At 49.8% G+C, this 27,293-nt stretch overlaps 1 protein-coding gene and 1 pseudogene across 2 annotated transcripts; both read left to right on the forward strand.

The window, feature by feature from the left end:
* LOC115599384 lies at positions 1-14,208 on the forward strand (annotated as a pseudogene).
* On the forward strand, positions 1,403-26,671 carry LOC103535821 (1-acyl-sn-glycerol-3-phosphate acyltransferase alpha). Of its 2 annotated transcripts, XM_030462750.1 has the most exons (8): positions 1,403-1,471; positions 5,967-6,035; positions 20,590-20,708; positions 21,936-22,069; positions 22,677-22,852; positions 23,092-23,187; positions 23,691-23,763; positions 26,018-26,671. In XM_030462750.1, the coding sequence occupies exons 3-8, from the start codon at positions 20,620-20,622 to the stop codon at positions 26,161-26,163; spliced, it is 714 nt and encodes a 237-aa protein (XP_030318610.1). In that variant the 5' UTR covers positions 1,403-1,471; positions 5,967-6,035; positions 20,590-20,619; the 3' UTR covers positions 26,164-26,671. The 2 variants fall into 2 exon arrangements, with proteins under 2 accessions (XP_030318610.1, XP_008500145.1); XM_008501923.2 differs by lacking the exons at positions 1,403-1,471; positions 5,967-6,035 and having other exon boundaries at positions 20,461-20,708.
* Positions 26,672-27,293: the final 622 nt, after the last annotated feature.

Here is a 27,293-nt window from a genome sequence, read left to right on the forward strand (position 1 = left end):
ATGGCAGGATGGATGGATGATGGCTTCATCTCCCATGGTGGCTATTGGAAGCCTCTCCTGATGGAAATACCCTTCTCATGCCTCGAGTGGCTCTCACAGGCTCCTCTCAGGCATGTATACAGGTAATATATCATTTCTATTTGTAAACTATAAACACAAGAATGTATGTGTGTGTATAGCCACAGATCTCTGACCTCTCTCTGCTGGGAGCAGAGCAATTACTGTGCTCAGATTCCTGGGAGCTGGGGGCAGGAGGAGCCCCCAGTGCAGCCCAGGGGGGCTCCCAGGTGGGTGCCAGCACTCCCCCCCTGCCTGCCCTGCAGCATCCCTGCCCTTTCCTCCTGGCTCTGGTGAACCCCCCAGAACCCCCCCATCTCAGAATGCTGATACTCAGGCCTGAAACCTGCAGGATTCTCAATTTTGTCCCGTTTCAGACCTGGTGATTTGGTTTTCTTCTCCCTTGCAGCATAAGGGCGCACCTGAAAAATGATGCCCTGAGCCCAGCAGAGCTGCTGAGATCTTTCAAACAGACTCAGGCTGCAGATTACATGGAAACCACCTTGAGGCTCCTTAAGGAGAACCTGAGGTGGTCTGTGAGGGGGGACTTGAATGTCACAGGTAGGGACCTCACCTTCTGGGGAGGAAGGGGGAGGAGGAAGATGCAGGGCTTGGTCACTGGGGCTTTGTGGGGTTTGGGAGGAGGGAATGGGACGGGGTTCTGATGGGCCACAGCTCAGATCCTTCCCATGCAATGAGGCAAAGCTGAGTTATTTTTCTATGCTGCCTTTCCGTTTTGTAAGAGGATTTGGGGATGTGTCAGTTCATGGAAGTGCTCTGGGTACGTTCCCAGTTCTTTCCAGCATGCAGCAGTGAAAGGTCCAATGGGTCAGCGCTGGTAAGGCTTTGCTGCAGAAGAATCTTGTGCTTGAATCAGGAATGAGCACACATGGGATGGGACTCACAATAGCTCAGCCCCAAGGTAAGAAGTTTTTCTGCCAGACTTGAGGCAGCAAGGGTCCATGTCACTGTGGGGACAACTGTGAGAAAGGCTCCAAGAGAGGATGGGAAGGCAGCAAGGTGCAGGGACATCTCATCTGTGTGTGGAAGGAGCAGTGTCCTCCATGGGGTGGCAGTCCTGGCCCTGCTTTGTGTGGAGCAGATGCAAACCAGGGGCAGGAAGAGAAAGCAGCTGAGGGAGGCACAGGGAGGGCTCCTGCCAGGCAAAGATCAACTGCTGGGGATCTTTAGGATTGCACTGGCAGGCCAGGAGACACAGCCTGGGGGGTTCCAGCCTTGCTCCAGCATGGAGGGAGCATCCTCTGCTCAGCTCCAGCCTCTCCATCCAGGAGTGACTCTGTAGCCCAGCTTTGGGGACCACCTGGCTGCCCAGGAGAGGGCAGGGCCTCAGGAGCCATGGTGTGACCCAGCTGCAATGACCAGGGGGCTGCCAAGGAGGCTGTGAGCTCTAGAGGTAAGAATGCTGATCAGAAGGTCTCCTGGTAGATGGTCAAGACAAAGATATTAAATTTAGCAAGGTAACAAGGACTGAAGGATTACAGTAATTAAAAGAGAAGTTCTCAGGATGGCAAATCTTTTCCAGTCTGTGTGCCAATGATTTGTGAAAAGACAGAACCCTTTTTTTGCTGTATAAAAACTCCAAGAGAAAAGGAGAAGATGCTGGCTCTCTCTTCTCCCCCTTCTCTTGCCACTTTGGCTTCAGCTACGGGACAGCCCCAACAGGAAAAAAAGCAGAGAACAGCAGCCAAGCAGGAATGGGGGGTCCTACACCCACACCCTCCCCCCAGCCAGAGACCAGGGCCAGCAGACAGTGATAAAACCTCATTGCTCTCTTGTTTTTTTCTTTTCTTAACAACTCTCTCCTCAGAGTGACAATTTAGGTAAAATCTCTCCTCTTGAAAATTTGTTTTTTTCTTTTAAAGGTGGTTTTATTGTTTCCTTTCCCTGAAATAAATCTTTGTAATTTGCTTAAATCCTAAAGCCTGTTATTTTTGTAAATTCATGTGATGTCTATGAGCAGTGGCTGATTTTTCATTTTTTTCTCCTTTGCCCTTCTCTGAACTCGCTCCAGCCCCTCAAGCTCCGTCTTGTAGTGAAGGGCACAGAACTGAACACGGCACTCGAGGTGCAACCTCACCAGGGCTGAGGACAGGGGCACCATCACTTCCCTTCTGCCAGCCACACCATCACCATTCCTGAGACAAACCAGGATGCTGGTGCCTTGATGCCCTTCTTGGGCACATGCTGGCTCAGATTCAGCCACTCTTGACCAGTATCCCAAAAATACATCAGAGACAGCAGGTGATGGGTGTCAACACCCCAGCAGATCTTTGCCTGTTTGATGCTCAGTGGTGCCTGGGGCAGGGATGTGATGCTCATCTCTCCATGCTCCCCAGGATGTACATGGCCTCTCTGCAGCCCTGCTCCTCTGCCTCTGAAGAGGTGCTGCAGCTCTGCCTCTCCCATGTACCTTTATTTACCTTCAAGGAACGCTCTGAAGGGATGGAGCATCAATGAACATTTGGCCAACACCCATTTGAGAATGTGAGCAGGGTCACAGGCTCTGGCTGACAGCTTGTCCCCTATGCAGATAGGGACACTAAACTCCTAACACGAAACAGGAACACCTGAGCTTTAAAGATTCCATCTGATAGGTGTGTATCAGGTTGCCCAGAGAAGCTGTGGCTGCCACATCCCTGGCAGTGTTGAAGGTTGGATGGGGCTTGGAGCACCCTGGGCTGTGGGAGGTGTCCCTGACCATGGCAGGGGTGGCACTGAGTGAGGTTTAAGGTCCCTTCCAACCCAAACCATATTCTATATTCAGGGGGAAAATCCTAGGTATCCAAAGGACTTTATGTAAATTTTGGCATCTCCAGGCTCACCTGGACCTGGGACTCCCCAAACAGCATCTCTGCTCTCAACCTGACCCTGCACACCTGGGGTTTATGAGTGATCCCCATGTGGTTTAGCATAGGGATTCTCTTTGAACTAGCTCCCCCCTGGCTTGTCTTACAGCTGCAGTTTCTGCAGTTTCTGCAGCCCTGAACTGGTGGTGAATTTATTCTTTTATCTTTCTGCAGATCCCACCCAATGACCCAGGAATTAAACCCAGGAAGGGCTGTCTGCCTTTCTTCCCTTCAGCTCCTGCTTGTACCCATGGCAGAGCCCCTTGGGATGCCCTCACCTCCCTACTGGATGGCAGCTTGGGCTATGGCTGGGGGATCCCAGCTGCCAGCTGGGCTTGCTGGCTTTTAACCAGAATTTCATGGGCAGGGGGAGGGAACTGTGCCCTTCAGCCCAATGAAAAGCCAGTGGAAAGCTCAGATCCCATGTTCTCTTGCAGGTGAATTGGGTGCTGACACCTCTGACCCTGAAATACAGAGCAAACAATTCCACCCGCTACAGTTTGTTCCTTTAATTGTTTGTTTTTCTTATTTACACAGAACATGAGGCAGAGCAAACGTCAGGAAAGGCTGAGACAAGCTGTGCTAGGTAGGAAAAAGGTCTCAGCATCTCCAAATTCTTCTTTTTTCTCTGTATGCTTGGAGTAAAGCTGTGTTCAGCAGCTCTAGTGTAGGGCCCAGGGAACACAGGGAGGTGCTGGAGGGGACCTGGGGATCTGTGCCATGATGGAGCCAAGCAAAAGCGGCTGTAACAATGGGCACGGGGGCAATGGTTTGTCCACAGGTGTCATTTGGTGGCTGTGTCTCTTTCATCAGGATGGGTACAGGTGTGTTGGTGCTGGGCTGGGACACTCCCATGAAACATTTGCCTGTGCTGCTGCACATCAGGGCATCAGCTGCACTCTGAGGGTCCCAGCTGGATGCAGAACCAGAGTCCCTGCAGGACGAGGTGACATTTTAAGATGTGTTGCCAGCACTGAGGGTGCACTGGTAGCACCCTGGCCAGGACATCAGTGCCCATCAGGGCAGCCTCCTGCTCCGTTGCTCTTCATGCTTTTGTTATCCTTTGGACTCCTTCTCCAAGCCAAAATAACTCCTTCTGTCCTGGGCACAGCCAAAGCACTGCAGAGCCACCACAGCCTCCCCATCTGCTGCACACAGAGAAAAGGGAAGTGGAGCCCTGGGCAATGCTCCCACCTCCCTGCCCCAGCTGGGGAGGAGCAGGGCTTGCCATAGAGCAGGGCCCTAGAGAGGGGATGCTCCTGACACAGCATCTGAATTAGTGTTCCACTCCCTTTGCCTTTCCTTTTGGTCCTTTCTCCTGGATGACTCCTGCTGGTTTGGGCCTCATGGGGCTGCTTGGGGCACTGCCAGAGGAAGCCTGAGGGCACAGCAGATCTCAGCAACTCTGGAGCTGAGTTCTCTTGTTTTGTGCCCCACATATCTGCCCCAGGCTCCTCTTGCCAACATCTCTGTGGTCCTTGGTGGGACCAGGGGGAGTGCTTTGCTTGGTGTCACCCTACAGCCCCCTCCTTCCAAGCTCTTTGTGTTGTGTTTCCTTCAGCCTTTCCCACCTCTCCATCTGTTCCATCTGCTGTTCCATGTCTCCAGCTGCTCTCCCCATCCTCTGCAGGTCTCTCCTTGGCAGGGACTACCCAGGACTTGTAGCCAAAGGCAGATGGAGCAGGAAGGGCAGGGGTATCCATTATTCCTGAGTCACCTCCCAGCCCTGAGCCTCAGCAGTTCCAGAGCCATCACTCAATCTATAACCATCAGTTCAGGCTGGCTCAGGGGCTTGTTTGAAAATTCCCTCTTATTTGTGGCTTTTCTGGTGCCTGAGAACTGGGGAAATTTTACCTCTGCAGTTGCCTAACAGGGCTCAGTGATTTCCTACTGGAGCTCTGCTGGAGGCCCTGGGTGGACACATTCTGCTTGAGAAAACCACACAGAGCAGCTTTTGTTCCTCCTTCCCCAGGCTCTCACAACCTCTTTGGGAGCAGTTGAAAAGGGCTCTGTGCTGAATCCAGGAGCAAATCCCTCTATTGACTGGGGCACTGCCACACGTTTACTTTTCTCTGAGTGCCTCTTTATGCTCTCATCACCTGCATGCTCCTGGGATTCCTGCCCTTGATATTTAAAGAAGGATTCAATATTTCATTTTGGTACCATTTGTCATTTATTCTTTCAAGTTGTGACTCATTTTGCTTTTACTTTTTACTCTCCAGAGAGCCTGACTGGGCTTCTCATCTTGTTTTGTCTGCACCTTCAGCTGGATTAAAGGATGCTGTAAGGCTTTCAGAACTCCCTTGGTCCTCCTGATTTCTCTCTGCCCATTTGAATTTCTCTCTTCAGCTCTGGCACTTGGTTCCTGAATCTGGAGAACACCCACTTGTATTTAACTTCTTAAGTTACTGCTCCTAGCCCTTATTTGGGAAAACCTTTTCCAGCTCCCTGTGATGCTGAGCACAGCCCTGGTGGCATCTTGGTTGTTTCTGACCCAGCAGAAATTTGGCTTCTATAGAGTTGTAGAAGAACAGAATGGTTCAGGATGGAAGGGAGCTTAAAACCTCACACATCCCAACCCCTGCAGTGAGCAGGGACAACTTCAGCCACATCAGGGTGCTCACAGCCCCATCCAAGCTGGTCTGGGATGTTTCCAGGGATGGGGCATCCATCACCTCTCTGGGCAACCTGGCCGGGGTCTCACCACCCTCACAGCAAAGAATTTCTTCCAAAGATCTCATTTTAATCTCCCTTTTTTTTTCATTTTAAAACCATCACCTCTCATCCTGTCACTACAGGCCCTGCTAAAATCTGTCCCCTTCTTTTTCCTAAGCCCCTTTGAGAGGATGCAGCCAGGACCTGGTTGGTTCCTGGGCTCACATCCAGCTTTTCATTTCCACTTCTCCCCAACCCTCAGAACCCAGACCACGTTTTCCTTCTCTTCCCCTGTGGTTCTTCCCCACCTCCCTCACCGTGCAGATATTGAGAAATCTGAAAAGGTCCCTGTGGGTGCTTCCCAACGTGGCTTTTGTCTCTTTCCAGTGGGAAGCAGCCAGGCCCAGGCAGGACACAGCTGCTCTCTTGTGACATCCCTGGGGGATTCTCAAGCAGGTGAGATGCTGGAGCTGTGGGAGAGCACTGGGCAGAGGGTGAGGGCTCTGAACCCCAGATGGGATGGAGAACACCCAGGAGGCACAGAAATTCCTGGGTGCCATGATCCAGGTACCAGCCACCATCTCACATGTCCCAGCTCTTCGTTAGTGTTGTCCCACGAGTGCAGTATTTAGGGATGCAAACAACCCAGTCCTTCCCACCGTCCCCTTCTGTCCCAGGCAAAATCAGAGATCCTTGAAATAATAAGCCTGAAATAACCTCTGGCTCTTTCATCTTCCTCTTCTTCATCTTTCATCTTCATCTTCCTAGAGGAATTTGCTTGATGGGTTTTTACCTGCATATTTTTGTTTGGGAAACATGGGGGCAGAAAAGTCAGAGGAAAAGCTTTTCTAACCAGTGTTTGGTGCAGGATAAATATGGTATTGGAGATTTGGATTAAAATTCCTCCAGACTGTGAGCCTTCTCCTCTCCAGAAGCCCCATGTGCTGATGGCTTTGACCAGCCAGAGCATTCCTCTGTCCTTAGCACTCTGGGGCAAAAGCCCCTTGGGGCTGTGAATTCACCTTGAATGAGACCTGAGGAGTACAGAAATATTCCTGTACTTGGCAGGGACCTCTCAAGGTCTCTTGTTCAGCCTCTGGTTTGGAGCAGGACCAGCTTCAAAGCCAGATGCCAACAGAAAAGGTCAGGTCCTGTGAGAGAAGGAAGTCCTGGGGTTTTCAAAGGCAACACTTATCCTGAACTGGAAACCTGTCTGCTGAGCTGGTTCAACAAATAAACAATGGAAAAATCAGGAATATCAAAGGGTTTAAGTTCTTAAGACTGTTGATTTAACTATTTCAGTATTGTTGGATGGATCCAATGGATAAGGCAATGTGGGGACCTGCACAGTGGCACTCACTGTGTCCATCACCATCTGTAGATCAATGGCTTCATCCCACAATTTTCAGACAATTCAGACATCTCCACCTCCTGACAAAGATTTTTTTTTTTTTAAATTACATTGTGTAGCCTCTTGAATATTCCAAAGAGACATCAGAGCAGGGCTGGGAACCTCTGGTGTGAGAGGAGCAGCAGAGCTGCCCGGGGGTGGTGACACCACCGGTGACAACCCTGCTGACTTGTTCTGCCAGCTGGAGCAGGAGGGACAGAGGGAGCAGGGCATCTCTACCTGTCTGGGAGGAATGGCCTCTGCCTATAGGACAAGGAGGGAATATGTGGGAGGATTTGGCAGGGTCTGAGCTGCCAGGCTGTTGAGGTGAGGAGGAACAAGTCTGGGGACACCTGAATGCCAACGGATGCTGGTGCAGAGGCAGTGTTACTGTGGGTCAGGCAGGAGCTGTGCCTCTTGGCATTGCTGGAGCTGTGGTGTCCACTCTGCATCCTCATGGAAACCTCAGCACTGCCAGAGGCTGCAGAATTCCCACCAGGCATGGCTGGAGAAACCAGGAGCCCAGGCAGGGACCTGCAGTGCTTGGAGCTTCATGGCTCAGGTGCAGAAGAGGCTTCAAACCAAGGCCATAGAGCTGAGGAAACAAAAATGTCACTCAGCAGTGTCAGAGGGGATCCCAAGATCCTTCCAGCACTGCCAGAGCACTTGGGTAAAAGTACAGCAAGGTGACAGAAACATGGGAAGTCCCTCTGCTCCACAGATGGGCTTGCAAAACCTCCAACATAAATCCTCCCAAGGAAGTTCAGGGTGACAGCTCCTGCAGCCTGAGCCAGAAACACTGATCTGAGTGATGGCCAAGCAATTCCTGACTCCCCTTTTGCTTCTTTCCCCCTCGGTCATAACCTCCCAGGACTACCTGCTGCTTCTGGTGGGAAAAAGTTTCCAGAGCTACTTCCCTCCCTGGTGGGGATACAATGAAAATGAATGAAGATGAACCACTTAAATGAAAATGAGAAGCCCACAGGAGCCCCAGTTCTACTCAGAAGCACCTTTGATGCTGTCTGGAGGATTCTGGCACAAGGCAAAGCCTTTCTTGCATCTCTGCAGTGCAAGTTGATTTCATTCAGCCTTTTCTGCCCTCTCTGGATGAGCTTCTGCTTAAAAGCAGTTTGCATTAAATGTATTAAATGACCTTTATTACAATCCAGAATTTTTCCCCATGTAGCTGCTCCCTGCAGCCCATCTTATTATGAGCACATTGTCTGGTTCCTTAATTGCTGAGGTCTCTAAGAACATTATTCAGAGTGTTTTCTGTTTAATGCCTTAAGTTCAGGAAGATTCATTCTCTTGCAGTAAAAGCTTCTCATTAAATCTAAGGTGCATTCGGCTCTCCAGAGGCTTTTCCACACCCACTGACCACCCTGACCTGCTCCCCCGTCCCTCTTGCAGGTGGTATTGATCCCCATCTCCAGATTAATAATGGGTAATTAGCAGCAAATGGGTGTGGATGAGCTCTGGGATGGGATGTTTGAGCAGGAGGAAAGGACTGGGTTTGATTTGCCTGCCCTGAAGCTGCAGTGCAGCAGAAATCACTGCATGGCCCCCCAGGTAAGTTGGCTGTGGGAGCAGAGCTCCCAAACTAAAACAAGGGTTTTTCAAGCACTCTTGTCACTGAATATTTAGAAACATCTCCAGCCTCTGTTTGGCTGAAATTCCTTGTTCCCCTTTCATAATTTCTGTACAACCACAGATAAGTGGGTGAGAAGTGGAGCAATGAAATCAGAGCCTGTCTGGAGATGGAGGAGAGGGAGGCACAAAACCTGGGGCAATGCATAGACCAGAGCCAAGTGCTCTGTAACTGGCTCCTTGGTGTTGTATAAATGGCAAAAGTAGGAAAACAGTTCAGAAAGAAGTTTGCAGGAGTGGGACTGGTCCCCTGTGGCTTCTCTCCAAGTGTCTGTTGAGTTCCAGCCCAGCCATCCTCAAATGGAAGAGCATATTGGAAAATGTAAATGTAGGGTTTTTTAGTTGTATAGAAATCTGTTTAGTTGTCTAGAAATTGTAGTTTTTCTATAAAAAATGTGCTCTGGGATTACACAAACAAACAAACATAACATGTCAGAACCACTGAGGGCTCATCAAGATGCAAAACCAAAATGGCATTTTGAGCTGGTCTTGAGAAAGATTGTTGACAGGACCTTACAGGTGACTCCTGGGTGTGCCAAATGGTGTCATTATGTGATGTAAGAGCCTGGAGCTGCTCTGGCAGTAATGTCCTGGGAGATGCAATAGGGCTGACTTCCAAATGCTGATAAGAAGCATGCTGGATCCCCAAGTTCTCAGCCCAAACAGAGGCTCTAGAATATACCCAGGTGCATGGTCAGGTCAGGGGATGCTCTGCCTTTGCTGCAGCAGAAGGTTGGGATTTTTCCATGCTTTATCTAGGAACTCTTGTGCAGAAGCTGATCTGAACCACAAATCCTGGCTTTGAATACAGAGCAGCTTTGAGTGCTGGTCTGCTGAAGTGCAACTGGCATGTAAATCCAGGGTGAGTTTGTTTTTAGCTCCCAGGCTTTCGGTGTCCATCCTCTCTGTTGTCAGACCACTTACGAAGGTGATGCTGGGGATAGCAAGAGGAAAAGGGCTTTCTAATGCTTGTTCTGATAAAGGAAATTCTCAGTCTCCTTGAATTGATGGTGGTGTCATCCAGGCACCATCTGCTGTGTTATTTCCTCTGAATTCTTCTTTGTTTTTAGACATCCTGCTGGCAGTGGGGATCTTTCTGTAATTTCACAGAGCTGGCAGGTAGGAGGATGCAGTCATGCCCCACAGACTTCTATAGTTAAGTGGCCATTTTATAAGACCCTGAGTCCCAGATGGCCTTTTCTGGGTATCCACAAGGATGCAGAATTGTGCACCAGTGATTTTTCAGCTCTTTGCAGTACAGTAACATTTAATCCTTCAGGCCAAATCTGGTGGCCCTCTCCCACCAAGAGTAACAAGGATGGTATAGAGCTCTCTTGGAATCAGGGACTGTCTTGTACCTGTGGTCAGACAGGAACAAGCTGACAGCTGGGGAACCACTTGGCCATGATGCTATTGTACAACAGTGGCATCAGCATCTTGTCCAGATTCACTTTCAGTCGATGCAACTCTGACCAGTTTTTTGGAGACCTCTTCCCTGTGGCTCTCTGGATAAACCTCCTGAAGGTCTCTGTATGGTCCCTTAGGGCTCCTGGGTGGCAGTGAAGATTCCATTTGCCATGCCCAGACCCCGCAGCACAGGCTTAGGAGTCCCCAGGATCAGGTGCCTGGATCTTGGTCTCCTCTGGATGCCCTGAGGTCACACTTCTGGCTCTCTGCTGCAGCATCAGCCACCATGGTTCTCCCCCAGCTCCTTGGCCACATTGCCAGGAGATTAAGACCTACCCTGGCTCCAGAGCCCAGGCACAGGCACCACAGGCACCAGTGTGCAGGTGAGTGGAGCAGCAAAATGGTTCTGGAAGGTTCTGGAGCAACTGGGACCAGCAGACATGGCCCTTCCCCAAAACCCAGTGAAGTGCCAGGCTGGCTCTGGAGGGATGGAAAGTCAATGGATTTAACAGAAATAGAGAAAAGTATTAGAAAAATGTTCTAAATATACCGAGGCCCTGTCTGTGCCCCAGCTTTAGGAAAGAGGGGAAGAAATCCTTCCAGGAGGGAGAAAAACATCACTGATCTGTCTGCTCTGCTACCCAGACTTGCAGGTTGTACCTCCTGGTGAAGATTCTGTGGACTCTCACAACCTTTGGGATTGAAATACTTGCTTGAGGGTTGAGGAACTGTAGTCTAGCAAGGAAGTTCCTACAGTTTTATGGGACACCAAAGAATATCAACATTTGGGTGGGGGCACTGGCAGAGCCCTTTGTGCACAGAGGCAGAGTTGGGTTTGTGTCATTGCCACTCAGTTCAGGAACATTTGTGGTGGGGACAGGTAAGAAAGGAGCTGGATATACAAATCCCAGAGATCAGAGTTTATGTGGATATCTTTATGAAGATATGGAAGTTATCCCAGCTGCGTTTTGGGTTGGTTTATTTTCCCCATTGCTCTTCCAAATGTTCTATTCTGTTTCTGGTGATTTTCTTATTCCCTGTCTGGATTTATCATGGTTGAGATCCTTGGCTGAGATCCCTTCTCAGCCTCGAGTTTTCACCTTCAGCCTGTTCACTACCTGTGCAAATTCTTTGTCTTTCTCCACGCTGATGTTTCACACCTGATGTGAACATTTGAGCTCTTTTTCCTGCTTACAAGGATGCTCATGTTAATGTGTGTTCAAACACCTGTGTGTTTGTACTCTGTGTTCTCTTATTTATAAGAGAAACTTGTAAATAAGAAGGAAAACAAGTACAGCTTTAAAGGCTGGAAGACCAGGATCTATGTGGATTGACTTCACAGATTAAAGAAAAAGCTGTTAAGTAAAATCAGCCCAAAATGCCTTGTGCTGACAGCAGATGGAGCATGGAATCCTGGAGTCCCAGCCTGGTTTTGGCTGAAAGGAACCTTAAAGCCCATCCAGTCCCAATCCCTGCCATGGTCAGGGACACCTCCCAGCAGCTCCAAGCCCCATCCAGCCTGGCATCTCTTCATAGAATCATAGAATTGGCTGGGTTGGAAGGGACCTCACAGATCATCGAGTCCCATCCTTGAACCACCATTGCGGTTCCCAGCCCATGGCAGTGAGTGGCACATCCAGGCTCTTTTTAAATATCTCCAGGGATGGAGAATCCACTACTTCCCTGGGCAGCCCATTCCAATGCCTGATCACCCTCTCCAGAAAGAAATTATTTCTAATATCTAACCTAAACCTCCCCTGGCACAACTTGAGACCCTGCCCTCTTGTCTTGTTGAAAGTCGTCTGGCAAAAGAGCCCAACCCCCCCCTGGCTCCAACCTCCTTTCAGGGAGTTGGAGAGAGTGATGAGGTCTCCCCTGAGTCCCTTCACCAGCCTGGTTGCCTCCTTTTGACCTGCTCCAGGACCTTGATATCCTTCCTGAGCTGAGGGGCCCAGAACTGGACACAGGACTCAAGCTGTGGCCTCACCAGAGCTGAGCACAGGGGCAGAATCCCTTCCCTGGACCTGCTGGCCACGCTGTTCCTGATACAGGCCAGGATGCCATTAGCCTTCTTGGCCACCTGGGCACACTGCTGGCTCATGTTCAGCTTCCTGGCAATCCAGACAACAAGATCCCTCTCTGTCTGGCTGCTCTCAGCCACTCTGTGCCCAGCCTGGAGCTCCCCATGGGGTTGTTGTGGCCAAAATGCAGGACCCGGCACTTGGCCGTGTTAAACCTCATCCCATTGGAATCAGCCAATGTTGTTGATGTGGTGAACCATAGTTTGGGTAGTTTTGAAAATTTGTCTGCAGCCCCAGGGATGTTGCTGAAGAACTAAAACACTTTGAGGGGTTGCAAGGAGTAAAAATATTATTTTGGGGACTTCATTAAGTCCCAGTTCAGCCCCGAGTGCTTCCTTGGTACTGGCAGCATTCCTGACCTTGCTCTGAGGGACTTCTCCTTCTGTGCCCTGCAAAAGTCAAAGATCTGTCCTGGAGCCAGGGGGAGAGAGTTGGGGGTGTTCAGCCTTGGGAAGAGAAGGATCCCATGGGGAGACCTCAGAGCACCTTCCAGTGCCTGAAGGGGCTCCAGGAAAGCTGGGGAGGGACTTGGGACAAGGGCCTGGAGGGATGGGATGAGGGGGAAGGGTTTCAAACTAGAAGAGGGGAGATTGAGATGAGAGAAACCGTGTGATTCTCCTTGAATACATTAATTGCAGTCATGCAAATCCTTCTGTTCACTGATGGCCTGAGGAGGAACAGGCATTTCTCAAAAGTTCTTTCCTGAGGAAGCAAAAGCAGGTGGGAACTTGGTAAAGAGGCTGTAGGGAAGGAATGGTTTCAGGCTGCAGGAGGGGAGATTGGGATGAGAGATTAGGAAGAAATTCTTTGGGGTGAGGGTGCTGAGCCCCTGTCCCAGGTTTCCCAGAGAAGCTGTGGCTGCCCCATCCCTGGCAGTGTTGGAGGTTGGATGGGGCTTGGAGCACCCTGGGCTGGTGGGATGGGGATTGGGACTGGATGAGCTTTAAGGTCACTTCCCACCCAAACCATTCCATGAATTTACAGTTCCCCCCTCCTCAGTTTGCAGGATGCAGCTTTGACATATTTCAGTGCCTTAAAAACTTCTCAGGGGTCTCAGAGATGAATTTTCCCTATTCCTCCTTCCCACCCCACTTCCAATTTGGGCCCCTGTGCTCTGTAGCAGCATTTGGGCTTCACATGCAGCAGGAGGTGGGTGGTTTGAGGTTTGCTAGGCAGCCAAAATCTCTTCTGCTTTCAACATACTTGGAGTCCTCCTCCTCCTCCTTGGGTTTGCTCAGGGGCATCAGGTGCAGAAGTGAGTTACATGCTCCATTCCTGAACGTATTGACCACAAAGATTGCACAAACCAACATTTCTGGGAACCTTTTCTGCTTAAAACACTTACTAAAAACTCTAAAGCCAGTTGTGGAAGCTTAAAGGCAAACAGTCTATGGCACGTTTAGAAATCCTGTTCTTTTGGCAGGGTACAGGAACCTGTTTTGTTTTTGTTTTTTTTTTCCTAAATGAGAATAATTATAGGGCTTGTGCCAGCATGGAAATCACGTGGATGTAACCACAGTCTGAGTTTGGTATGTGCTGACTTTTCTCTTTACAAGAGGGTGCTTGTGCCTCATTTGAGGGAACACAGGGCAAGGCTTTAATTTAATTGCAGCTTTATTACATGTCCATGGCAGAAAAGCAATTTCAATTATTCAGATGGTTGGTCAGGGGTCTTGATTTAAATAACACATATTACATTTGTTCCTGGCAAAAGAAATCTGTTTCCTCTCTTAGGGGGAAATAATGTTGCAGGAGTCTTGAATATGAAGAAGCTGGCAGGGAAAAATCTGTTGTGACTTCTTTCTCCTGCAGCGTTTGGTGGAGGAGAATCAGAGGGGTTTTCACTCCTCAGGAGGTCTCTGCACTCTCCAAATCTCCTTGTCAGCAACAATATGTGACAACACTGTCATCTCAAAGGTACCAAGATGTATCTTCCTGGCCCACAGATTCCCTCGTTGCTTTGGGAGCTGCAGCAGGATCCCAAAGTTGGACCTCAGAGCCTGGAAGTCAAGGGACTGAGGAAGGTACAGAGCAAGGCACAAGCTTCAAATGCAGCTTTATGGGAGGAGCAAAGATGGGGAATAAGCAGAGCCCTGAGCTCTGAAGCAGAGCTGCCTAACGCAGGGCTGAACATGCACATGGACATGTTCAGAGGCTCTGTTTCACCAGGTCCACAGTGGAGCTCCCCTGGCACCAGCATCCAGTGTGAGCAAAACCCAGCTGAGTGCATAGCTCTGGCATTATTCTTTTTAATTAACAGACTTCTCAGTTTAGCTCCTTACTTTTCTGCATTGGGAGTGATGCCCCAATCAGGGCTTTTCCTGTCTGGGTGGTTGCTCTGTGGTTTGTACAGTTCTGAGCAGGTCTTGGTCCAACCAGAAGCAGCTCTGCACTTGCATCAATTCCCACTTTGTAGAAGAGACTGCAGAGTTTGATCTCAGCTAGCAATTTTTTTGCCTCTATTTGCAGTATTTCCCTCAGCTGCCTTCAGGATTTGTGACATCCATGAGGCTTATTGCTTTCCTTCCAAAATGCTCTCTGAAATCCTTGGGAAGCAGGTGGAGGCAAGAGTGGCTCTACCAAGGGACAGGTTGGCTGTTTCAGTGCCATGGGTTTTTTTTCTAACAATACATCTTTTTGCTCTGCTTTGACAGGCCCTGCCATGACAATACAGGCTGTGAGAAGAAGCAAAGCTCTGCTGCTAAGAGCTCCCACCAAGGGCTCAGACATCTCCCCCTTTCCCTCAGGGTAGATCTTTATACTTTCCCCAGGGATATGGGATTATCTGCTTGGAAGGGTGTCAGGGTACACCCCTAAATGCCATCCTCATGGTGCCAGAACAAGTGACATTGACAGAGCTTATAGTCAAGGAGGGATCCCTGGAATCCTTCAGAGCAAGCAGGACTAATACCAGTGTTATTTATGACTCTCTTTTCCAGATGAACCTGGGGAAGTAATTCACACAAGATAACAGGGAGCTGTGCCATGTCCCTTTCTCTTTTGTGGCTTTTATGTCCTGTAGAAGAAGCACCTGGTGACTTTTAATGCTGATCATTGAAGAATCCCCAGAAGCTCAGACTTGGGAATCTGATGAGATGCATTATTATTTTTTACTCTGCAGATTCTTTTACTGCCTGAAACATTTGGACATGGTCATTTGCTCAGTTTATTTTGCATGAAATCTTTCCAGTGAGATGGAGTCCAGTGATAAAAGAACTTCATGAAAAGATGTCCCAGATCTGTCGAGATAACTCCAATCCCAAAGCAAAGCAAAATGAGTTATCCAGAGAGCAAGTCCCAGTCCAACTCCCATTGCTCAAGCAATTTCATAAACACAGGGTTTCAGTGAGCTTTCCTGTCAAAACCATGTTTTGTACCCTCCTTTCAAAGTTTCCAGCCTACACACCAGGAGTGATTTAGCCACTTATTCTTAATCCCTGGTTTTGGGTTTTTTTTTTTGGTCTCTTTTAGTGATACCAAAATCCATTACAAGTTATTCCTGCATCCTTGCATGAGCCAGGGATTTACCTCTTGGCCATGGAGCTGGTGAGATATGTCCTGGCAAAGATAAGAATAATCTTAACTTAAAAGACAGTAAAATCTAATCCAGTTTTCCCACTTAATATCTTTTCTTGGAAGGAATTAAAACTGCTTCCCTTTCCCCTTCCTCTGCTCTGTTACTGTTATTGGTCAATAAATTGCAGTTCTGAGTTGAGGCCAAAATGTTCCTTTAGCTTTGTAAAAGGTGCCACAGCTGAGGGGAGGGTGGTGGTAGATTCTGCATAGGAATATTGGACAAAGTTGATTCAAGACAGACCCCAGGTATTTCTGGTTACAGATGCTTCTTCGTGAAGTGTCTGAGCCACAGTCCCGTGCCACGCTGCACTATAAAATACTCCTCAGAGAAAGGGCCAGCACAGGATGTAGTTCCAACAAACACTTGACAATAATCTCCTCTTTATCACCCCCAAACCTGGAGGGTTCTCTGTGAGATCCTTGGGGATAAGAGGAGGAACAGATACTGACTCCTGGCAGCCCTTGGCCAGGGTGGGGATGATGCTGGGGCTGTGATGCCCCAGGTGTGTGGGCTGAGGAAGATGAGCCTGGACACGTTGGGAAGGCAGAAACACATCCCAGAGTGGGTTGGAGGCCACTCTGGGGTAAGTTCCCAGTGCTGAGAGCTACAGGGAGTCAACAAATATGATGGGTGTGAGAAGCCTGACTGCACCTGGGGTATCTCCAGACCCCTGGCTACAGGGGGGATGTCTCAGCTAACTTCAGATTTCCCAAGCTTTAGTTTTCCAGCACTGGTTGTCTAACTCCAACCCCACACCTCCAGTGAATGTTGCCCTGCTCAGCCTCTGCTGCTGATTTCCAAAAGTTCAGCCCTCCCTGCCAGCTCTGTTGGAGCCTCTTAACAGGACATGGGGGATGGATTCAAACTGAGGGAGGGGAGATTTAGACTGGAAGTTAGGAAGAAGTTAGGAAGTTCTTCCCCATGAGGGTGGTGAGACCCTGGCACAGGTTGCCCAGAGAGGTGGTGGAAGCCCCATCCATCCCTGGAAGTTTTTAAGGCCAGGCTGGATGGGGCTCTGAGCATCCTGAGCTGGTGGGAGGTGCCCATGGCAGGGGGGGTGGAACTGGGTGAGCTGAAAGGTCCCTTCCAACCCTGAAAGTTCTGTGATTCTATGATCCTCTCCTGCCCTTTCTTTCCCACCTGTAGCCTCCCCCAGCTGTTTCAGGTCTGTCAAAGGGATGTCCATCCTCAGTCCCTCTTTCTCAGGACCTTCTCTCAGTAATATTTATACTTGAGGGGAGGCCCAAGAAAATGGCCAGGGGGCTGCAGCACAGGATGTACAAGGAAAGGCTGAGGGAGCTGGAATTGCTCCATCTGGAGAGGGAAGAGGGGGTGGTTTATTTTCAGTCTGCACCTTCCTAATGAGTAGAAATGAAGCCAGACACTTCTCAGGGGCACACAGGGAAAGGATAAGAGAGAAGACAGAGAAAACATTATTCCCCTGATAACTGTGCAATGTGGACACTGGGACCAGAGGGCTGGTGGGATCTCCATCCTTGGGGATTCTCCATACTTTCCTGGACATGGCCCTGAGCAACCTAACCTGATTTTGGGGTTAACCTTGCTCTGGGGAGCTGGTTGGACTGCAGACCTCCAAAGGTCCCTCCCCATCTCAATTTTTCTGTGATTTACAGTGAAAAACTCTTTTATTTTCCAGCTGACCTGGCTGCACTGTGCACTATCCCCATGAATGCACATCCTGTAGCACAAGCTGTTCTAGCCCCTTGCATGACATTTTTGTCATAGCTCTCTGAATGTCATGGAAATTGTCATGAGCCAACACGTAGCTTCATGTAGCAACTCTTCTTCTCCTGGCATTATAAAGATATTGCCAGCCATCTCTTTGCTTGTAAGTATTCAAAGCTAATCTGTGCCTTGTGAAACTGATGGAGCTTCAGCATGGGGCTGCAGCCAGAGCATGATACGTTCACTTTCCTTAGTCTTGATGACCCTTTTTTAATATATTTACCCTGGAATCTCTCTGAAGTTTTCATATCAGTGTCACTGAGCAATAACTGAGCAGTAGATGAGCTCCTGTCAGAGCTCTTCTCACTGTCAGGACTGGGTGGCTGATGTGATCCTTAGCACTGAGCACTTACACTATTTTGCTCTTTGAAGGCTGCTTCCAGTCAAGCTGTTTGTGCCAGCAGCTTCCAGTGGGTTTTCCTTCCATTTCAGAATCCAATCCTGAAACCATTGCTTTCTCATTTACAAACCACCTGTGATTACCAACCTGAGCAACTCCTCTCTCCAGTGTCACTGCATTGACAGCAGCCCATTCTCTTCTGAGCCTTCACTCTTATTGGGAACAAAAATTTCTTGGCCTTTTCTGATTAGATTAGATTAGATTAGATTAGATTAGATTAGATTAGATTAGATTAGATTAGCTCACCCCCCCTGCCCCCAGCTCTCTCCTCTGGTCAGTGTGTGTTTTATCAGGGTGGTGAGTAGGAGAGCTATTCAAGCTGCATGATGAGAGCCCATGAGATGAGCAAGACCCCCCCTCTGAGATTCACCTGCACTGAGCCAACCTCTGAAAAGGGTGCAAAGACCCAAAGACCCAGGGGCAAACAGGGAGTCAGCTGAGCATGGACACATTTAGCCTGGAAACAGGGAGCTTCCTTAGAGCTGGAGTCTCTGAAAATGCCTTGCAGGCTGAGCAAGAGCTGTTTCTGAAAGGGAGACAGGATGGATCTTGGTGCTGGGGTTCCCTGCAGAAGGATATAGATGTGGATTTTAGTACTGGTGGTTTGGAGCCTAAATGTTTTGTTAGCTCTGAGCTGCTTGTCTCTCTCTGCTGATTTGGGAATGGCATCATTATTATTACTGTTTGGTGTCCTTGCCTTTCCCCATACCCATCAGAGATGCTTACCAGCTGTTTAAAGCCCCAGGTGACCACTTCAGACTCCTGTGTTTCTGATGTCTTTTTGAGACTGGGTCTGTCCTTGGTGCTCTGAGTATCTGGAGTCATCTTTCTGCATGGGACATTCCAGTGGTACTCAGTTGGTGTTGGTTATTCCTCAGCTGAGTGCTGCCCTGGAGAACCCCTCCTCCCCCAGCTCACTGTGCTGAGGGGCCAACACATCCCCAGGTGTAAATCTGCTTCAGTCTTTCTCTGGTTATGCTTTTCTTTGACTATGTGGACACCACCGTTTGTGCTGAATACATTTTTGTGCCTTTTCACCACGTTCAGGATCTCTTGCTGCCGCAGCTCAGCAGAACTGCAGGGTTGCTGTGTTCCTTTGGCCAAGCCACCAACTTGCTGCAGCTTTGGCCCTGCTTGGCAGTACATGGCAGGCTGAAAGAGCATAATTTCCTCACAGCTTTGATAGAAGTATCTGAAACATGCTGTCAGTGACTTAAAAATAAAGATTTTTGGTGGTTTGTGAGGTTTGCATCCTTCCCTGCCCATGAATCTTCTGGATGAGTTTTCATGTGCAGGGCTGTGTAGGATAGGATGCTCCTCCAGCACCAGGTGCCCAAGAGCAGCAGGGTTGCTTGGGAAGCTGTGACCATCCTTGCAGGACAGCCACTCACAGACCTTTCACTGGCAGCACTCTCTGCTGGCAGGTCAGGATGGACCAGTTGTGCATCAAAACACCCTCCACCCAGTTGTAAAAGGCCATAATTGATACTGAAGAGTGGTTAAGGAGGTCAGGATGCATTAGGAAGGTAACTGTTTGCTGGATCAGACCTTAGATAAGCACAAAGCAGCCATGGGAAGTCTCTGGGGACAGCCCTGGAGGGGAGGTGGGCACTGGGCAGGGACCCAGGACCACTGGGCACACCAAGGTGCTTCTCTTCCCCAGGTGAAGGGACAGTGAGGAGCCTCTGGAAAAACAAAGCTCTTTGCTTTGTCTGCCTCTCTCACGGCTGCAGGGAAGCAGTGGGCTTGCAGTCACCTCTGTCCAGCTTCCCCATGGAGCAGAGAAGAGCCAAGCCAAGGGGGCAGGGTGCTCAGGCAATGTCTTTATCATCATCATGCCTCTCCTCAGTTTCTTCATGGAATATAACAGAAGTTTGTCTTTTATTGTTCTCAGGGTTGTGATCTTATTCTTTAGTTAGCTGGTGACATGCACTGTGGTTTTAGGGGTTCTTGAAGCTTTTGAGAACATGCAACTTTCAGTCCTTCCTGAAATTTAATATTCTTCCTCTGAGGTGAGAGCTGCTTGAGCAAAGCCCCTCAGGCAGATGATGATGAAGCTTTCATTTTTCAGGCTGCTCATTGTATTTATTGCAAAGATCCTTCTCGTGCAGTGGTTTGAGGAGATGAAATGCAGTTGGAGCACTCCCAGGCTGTACTTGTATTTTCCTGATTTATTTCTTCTGTGTGCAGAACACACCTGATTGCCTCTGTCTGTGCAAACAGCAGGACCAGCTGCTTTTGCTTCAGTAATCTTTTTGTCTCAACGTGTGGCACTTTTTGTCACTTTTCCCAGCCCGAGGAATGTCCAGTTGCCCACCTTGGTCCCATCAATCCCCAGATGTGTGGGGCAGAAGTTGGCTGCTAGAATCATTGCCTTTCTTTCTCTCCTCCATCATTTCTGAGTTCCTGCCCATCTTGCAGCCAGCTCAGAGAAACTCTCTGTGTCCCCAGGCCCTGGGGTTGCCCCTGCTCACCAGTCAGCTCCTGGTGCTGCTCCCAGTGCTTGCTGCTTGCCAAACCACCTTTCCATGGCTGGTTAAATCTGAGCAGTGGCACAGCCCTCCCCAAGCAGCACACCCAGGTCTCATTCCAGGTTTGTGCCACCCACGTGTGGCTGGTTAAGGGAATCAGAGCTCTGCTCCTGACTCATTTACTGCCCTCTGTGACACTCCTCTGATTGACTCTGGGCTGGAAGGATGGAGCTTTTGCTCCTTCACTACCCATTTACTTGTGTGTTCATCGCCTTCCTCGTGCTTTACCAGCTGAATCCTGCCTTCAGATACCTCTCCAAGATGCTCTTCTACAGACTCTGGTTATTCACCGTAAGCTTCCTGGTAATTGTGTGCAGTATTCCTCGTGGACGTGATGTGGAAAACATGAAGTAAGTTGCCTGTGGTTGCTTTCTGCTCTGGGCATCCCTAGAGCCAAGGTTTGCTGTGTTTTGGAGGGTCCTGGGAACTCGTGGTGGTGTTGGTGTTGGTGTGGGGAGCTGACGGACCTGGGACCCTGAGAGGGGATGTGGGGTCAGTATTGTGTTGTGTTTGAGTTGATGGAAAGAAGGACAAATTACAGAAGGGGAGGGTGTAAAAGGTGATATAAATTTGACAAACTAGGGAACACCAACAAACCAGGTGTAAGGCAGAGGTAAAGTAACTTGCTGGGTTTGGTAAACTCTCCTACCTGGTCTCCAGAGCTGTATTTCCCTCCTCTCTGTGGCTCCCTCCTTCCCATCTGTGTTGTGAAAGCCTCTGTAGGTTCTCTTCTCCTTCTCAGCTTTATTCCTACTCACTGATCCCCTGCACAGGCAGGCACAGACACATCCTGGTCCAGTGCTGGCACTGTCACTGCTGTCCCCATCACTGCCTCTCGGTGCCCCCAGGCCCACATCCTCCCAGCCTGTCCCCTCCTTCCATCTCTTCCAAGCTGCTGGACACCTCCCCTCATGGAATGGCAGGGCAGCAGCAGAGGGTGTTGCTAACATGGGGGGTGGGCTAAGGGGGGGCCTGGAGCTGCCCCTGGTGCTTGTGGCTCCATGAAGTGCTGCAGGGCCAGGATTTTCTGCTTCCTTCTTGTGTGCTGTGGTAGGAATTCACACCTCCTACCTGGTCATAAGCCTTTCACTAGCAGAGATTTTCTTCAGTTCTTGACTTTTGTGCCTGGATTTTATTCTTTTCTTTATTTTTTCCAGTATCTCTTAATATAAATCTACTAGAATTGCAGTCTAATGTCACCTAGAAGCAAAATCCTCTCTCTGTCCAGAGCCTGGGACACAGCAGACTTACAGCAGGTTTATTGCAGCTGGTGTTGATGATTCAGCAGGGTGCAAACAGGGTGCTGTTAGTTTGGGCATGATCTGATCTTTGGCTGAAACACAGAACTGCTGTAGCTGTGGTTGCCAGGACACTGTTCTAGCTTGAGGAAAACTTGCTGGGTGTATTTGTCTTCTTGAATGAAACAATGAGCTGAAGAGATGTTGCTCTTCTCCCAGCCATGGGTCAAATCTGTGGCTGTGGGGAACCTGACCACCCTGCTGGGGTGGTTTGGAAGCCTGGCATTTGGCTCCTTTAACCAGTTTCAGCATCTCTTTTTGTCCCCTGCCCTTTTCCAGGCTTTTGCGATTGTTACTCATGCCACTCAAATACATCTTTGGTCTCAAGATAGTGGTGAAGGGCAAGGAGAACCTAAGGACTAAGAAACCTTTCATCCTTGTGCTGAATCACCAGACCTCCCTTGACATTATGGGTATGGGGATGGGTGTGGGGATGGGGATGGGGAAGGGGAAGGGGATGGAGATGGCGATGGGGAAGGGGGTGGGGATGGGGGTGGGGATGGGGAAGGGGGTGGGGATGGGAAGGGATGGGGATGGGAAGGGGATGGGGATAGGGATGGGGATGGAGATGGGGATAGGGAAGGGGATGGGGATGGGATGGGGATGATCCTGCTCCTGGTCCCAGCTGCCTGTCCGGGAGGGCAGCACCAGACCCCCCAGAGAGGCAGGGGTGCCTGTCACAGAGCCCATGAGCAGCCAGCCCCAGGGCAAGGCTGATCTCCAGGGCCTTAGAGCCAGGGGTGGTCTGCAGGGTATGGTAGGTATGAAAATCAGCTTCATTCTTTCCAAGAGAATGGGTATCACAGCATCCTTCAGCCTCAGCTGTGCCATAGCTGCTCTCATTCTGTGTCAGCACTGCTCCTCCTTAAGTGGGTGGGTGATGCTGGATCCCTTTTCCAGTGTGTTTCTGATCCTATGAAACTGAATGGCTGCTGAAATCCTTTTACGTCCCAGAGCAGAAGGCTGGAGAAAACCTCAGTGTAGATGACAACTTGTTCTGTCCTTGTTCTCCCCTCCCAGTGATGATGGAGATATTACCAGATCGTTGTGCACCCATAGCCAAGAAGGAAATCCTCTACATGGGCCCCTTTGGCCTGGCCTGCTGGCTTGCAGGACTCATCTTCATTGATCGAAAGAAGAAGGAAGAGGCCATCACCATCTTGACAGAGGTGGCAGACACCCTGAAAAAAGAAAATGTGAGTGGGGAGGGATTTGGTGAGGAGCCACTGAAAAAACATGAACTTCGATGTGGCTAAAAAGGAAAATTTTTTCTGGGCTGGGCACTGAGTAGAAGAGAAAGAGAACACATTGGATGCATTGAGTGTGTTGTGTGTCCATAAAATACTTGAAGGGGAGAGAGATCAGCCCCAGGGGATGATGACTCTGCAGAGGCTTAGAATAGTAACTGGAGATCTCCCCATCCTCCCTCCTGCAGTTACGTGTCTTGATCTTCCCTGAAGGAACTCGCAACCATGGTGGCTCCATGTTGCCCTTCAAACGTGGGGCCTTCCAGCTGGCTGTAAAAGCTCAGGTAAGGGGAACCTTTCTCCCACCCCTGGGGTTGCAGTTTGCCCATCATGGGCCACCAGCAGCCAGGACTCCTTGGCTTCTGCTCCCTGGCTTCTCTTTGGATCGAGCGTGCATCCAGCAGCCCATGAGGAGCTTGGAGGGGACACAGGAAGGTCTTCTGTATGGGACAAGTGGAAAACCCTTAGAACTCTGTTGGGGGAAAATATTGGGGATTTTAACCAGAGTCCTGGACCTGTCAAAGGTTGGGGGGAGTTTCTGCTGAGTTTCTGTACACGCTGATTTGGCAATCCAGTGTTGGCCAAAATACAGAGCTGAAAATATAAAAGCCAACAGCAGGGACACTGGGTGATATAGTTAGATGATCCAAACATCCTGATAACCCTGAGGGTGTATATTATGAATCTGACTGGGATAAATATCAGCAAGGTGTGCAGGATTTACAGGATCTGTTTTGGGAAAGAATTGGGAAATTTGTAGAGTGACTGTAGTTTGCCTCCCCTCCAGGTCCCCATCATTCCTGTGGTGATCTCTTCCTACCATGACTTCTACAATCAGAAGGAGAAGAGATTTACAACAGGTGAGGATGACCTGGGGCAAGGAATGAGCTGGATATTGGTGTGAGTTCAGTCCTTGGATGGACCCATGGGTTGGTGGGCAGAGGATTATGTGGAGAAAGCAGGGAGGGAACAGCAGGTTCTGTAGTGGGAGACTTCAGGCATCACTTTTGCTTCTCCCTTTGCATTTCTCAAAGCTTGTCCAATACCCTGTATGAGGGAACCTGGAGAAGCAGCAGAGTCCTGGGGCAGGTCCTGCCCTTGGCCTCACCACTGTCCTGGGAGCTGGAGGTGCAAGGGAGAGTTGGGCAACAAAAGCAAACATAGAAGTCTCAGCAGAAGTCACCCTGAGTCTGTGTCTCCTCCTAGTTAACATGTTTCATACATTTATGGTGACAAAAATTTCTGCTGGTCACTGATTAAATTTTATGGGGGGAAAAATGCTGCAATTTTTGGGTTCCAAAAGGAAAATGCAGAAAAAAAAATGTTTCCAATTCCAACTGAGTAAACAAACTCATCCTGTTCTTCCACTTATTCTGCTGACGCCCACTCCTAAAATTGGCTTTTGCCACTCCCCACCCTCCCCCAGGCCAGCCCAGCTCTTTCCTAAGGGCAGGATTTGCTCCTGAAGTTCTCATGCCTCCCACTGTTTGTGCCTGGGTGCAGCCATTCCCTCCCAGGCAAACACCTGGAAGAAGGAGTGGGTGCAAATGTGAAGCTCTCAGTTGTCTGTTCCCATTGATCCCTCACCTGCTGGGTCCATCCTCTGGGGGTCACACCTGAAACCTCTTGGTGCCAAAAGTGTTCCCCACGGGGAGGGCAGTAGGAACACTGCAGGGATGTCAGAGTACTCCCTCCCCATCACATCCCTGCTCAGAGCCCTTTGGGAAAGCAGAGAAGAACCCTGTGGGGAGGCAGCTCTGAAGCTCCTGACCCTGATGCTTTAAGGCCAACTCTACAAAAAGATGAGTTTCTCTGTGCCTCCTCCAGCCAAGCCTGGAGGAACTCCAAGGAAGATTCCCCAACCTCCCTGGGCTTCTTAAGAAAGAGCATTTGCAGTTGCATGGGTATTTGTCATAACCTCACCCTGGGAGTACTTGGTTAGCTCTAAGCAAGGGCTTAGAGGTGCTAATTGCTGTCAAATGCAATTGCTAATTGCTAATTGCAGTGAAACAGACCCTCAGTGCCAGAGGCAGAGCCATAGTTAGCTCTTCCTGTACCTTCCCACCTTTCCCACCTCCAAGTTTTCCCAGGGCTGGTTCTGGAGATGTGCTACATGTGGTGAGGATTCCTGCAGACTGAGCAGGATAATCCTCAGGCCTGGCCAGCTCTTCATGCCCACGGTCACTCTGAGCCTGCTGAAGAGCTTCCCAAAAGCCCAATTCCATGTCCAGTGTGTGCATAGCCATGTGTGGAGCAGTCTGGGGTGTGTTCCAGGTCTGTTGCAGCCCCAGCATCTCTCAGCTTTTTCGCTGGGGTCAGGTGAAGCACAGGAGTTCCTCTTCTGCTGAAGAACCAGACCTCACTTTGGATGTAAGATGTGCAGGCAGGGAACATGATCTCTGGTTGTGAAGCTCTTCCCTGCTCTCCTGTTCTGCCTTCCTTGCATGGCTCTGCTACAACACTTCTGGATCTCCTGTGTCAAGGCTTACAAGAAAGTCAGAAAATCACAGAGCCACTCCCCAGGTCCTCCAGTGGGTGTCTGTGCACAACAAGACCCACCAGGTGCAAGAGCACCAGAGCCTGGTGACAGCAACCCAAAATATTCCTCCTGCCAGCACCAGAGCAAGGTTCAGGCACTTCCCAAGAGGACTGACAAACCTTGGCCAGACAGGGAGTCCTGACTGCAACTTCTGCCAAGCCAAATCATGTTTCTGGAAGGAAGGACTCTGCTGAATGTCTCACACCCAGATCAGAGCACAGGCAGTGTGGTATTGCAGACATCTCATGGTCTTTGCCATGATCTAGACAGACCCTGAGGTCTCTGTACAGGGAGAAGTGATTCTGTGTGAATCATTCCAGAGGATGTGTATGGGGAGAGATTCATCTGTTTCTGTATTTATGATTTTTTCTGGTTTCTGTGGATAGGAAAAGCCACGTCTGGGTTTTTGCTGTGTGTGGCTGGGACATGACTGGGTTGCTACACAACTGCTGGTGTGTGGAGAGCATTTCCCTTCATTTCAGCCTTGTTCCTCAGTTTTGCCCTCTTCTCTTGCTCTTCTGCACTACTCATGTATTCTCTTGCTCCTTTCTGACCCTCCTATCTCACTCTTCTAGGGAAAAGCATCATCCAGGTCCTGCCAGAAGTGGAGACCCTTGGCCTGGGCCCAGATGATGTTCCCAAGCTCACCGAGCAGGTCCGTGACTCCATGCTCAGCACCTACCAGGTGATATCAGGAATGATCAACGGAGCTTCCCATTAGCCAGCCCATCCATCCCACATTCCAGCTCCAGCAGTGTGTGTAGCAGCTGAAGGGGGGAACATGGCAACAACAAGAAAGTCCAGCAGCAGAGGCAGCAATGGTTTGCAACCCTGACATACCAGAGACAGGCAAAATGTCCACAGAAGAAGAAAAGCTTTCAGGTGGAGGTGATGAAATAGCTGCCATATTTCTTCCAGAGAACCATGCTACCTGCTTGGGCAGACACGTGGTGGGGAGCTGGACACTGCTTTGCAACCATAACCCTGAGAAGTTCTCTCCAGCTGTACCCCAGGCAGAGCTGGGCCCTTCCTCTGGTCATTGCTGCATGTGTATAATCACCTTTTCCTGCTCAGCCAAAAAGGTGGAAGCATTTATCCCAAGCCAGTGACCATCCTGCCTGGGAAAGTGGCTGTCTTGGGCTCTGATGTCTGCCACATCCCTCTGGAAGCAAACTCCAGAGAAGCCACTGTCTCCTACCTCTTTCCATGGGGAGGACTTGGGAGGTACCTCTGTTAAGAAAGGGGAAAGTCAAGGAAGCTTTGGGAGAGGGGAATTAAAGACCTCACAGGTGTCTGCAGGGAGTGGTGGTTTCTTTGCTTTTCTCAGCCTTCCTTGGAAGCAAAGTTTTGCTTTTGGTGGTTGGGCAGATCTCAGAAGCACAAGGGGAACGTGCCTGAGGACTCAGAAACCAGATGCAAACTGCAGAAATGGGTTGCTTAACATCCTCACCGTGCCCTGATACCCTCATGATTTTTAATACAACATATTTGGTTTTCAAATCCACTCTGAGAGCTGCAGCTCCTGACCCCAGCCTGGCTTTGCCCTGTCTTCAGTATGTCAGAGGATCACATCTTGCCTTCCCTGCCCACCTCATCCCAGCCTTTTCCCACTCCCCGTGCTCTGAGGACTCATGGTGCAGCTGAGCTCCATCACCCGCTCGGGTCCCTCTGGGTCCCTCTGTGACCCACATGGGTGGGCAGCATGAGGCAGAGGGCTGGCCAGAATACCCCCATAGCAACCACTCATTCTGATGCTGAAGCTGTGGGATTTTATCCAGCATCCCTTCATTAGTCCTCATCAGAGGGGGCTCTGCTCTACCCACAAGCTTCACTCATGGCCCTGCCTTAGGC

This window comes from Calypte anna, chromosome 19 (genome assembly GCF_003957555.1).
Source record: "Calypte anna isolate BGI_N300 chromosome 19, bCalAnn1_v1.p, whole genome shotgun sequence".
Taxonomy (NCBI): domain Eukaryota; kingdom Metazoa; phylum Chordata; class Aves; order Apodiformes; family Trochilidae; genus Calypte; species Calypte anna.

Excerpts from the sequence above, each read along its gene's own strand:
- LOC103535821 (XM_008501923.2), top strand. The coding sequence starts at position 20,524 with ATGGAGCTTTTGCTCCTTCACTACCCATTTACTTGTGTGTTCATCGCC. Across the intron at positions 23,188-23,690 it reads AGCTGGCTGTAAAAGCTCAG|GTCCCCATCATTCCTGTGGT; the intron begins GTAAGGGGAACC and ends CCTCCCCTCCAG. Across the intron at positions 23,764-26,017 it reads GGAGAAGAGATTTACAACAG|GGAAAAGCATCATCCAGGTC; the intron begins GTGAGGATGACC and ends TCACTCTTCTAG.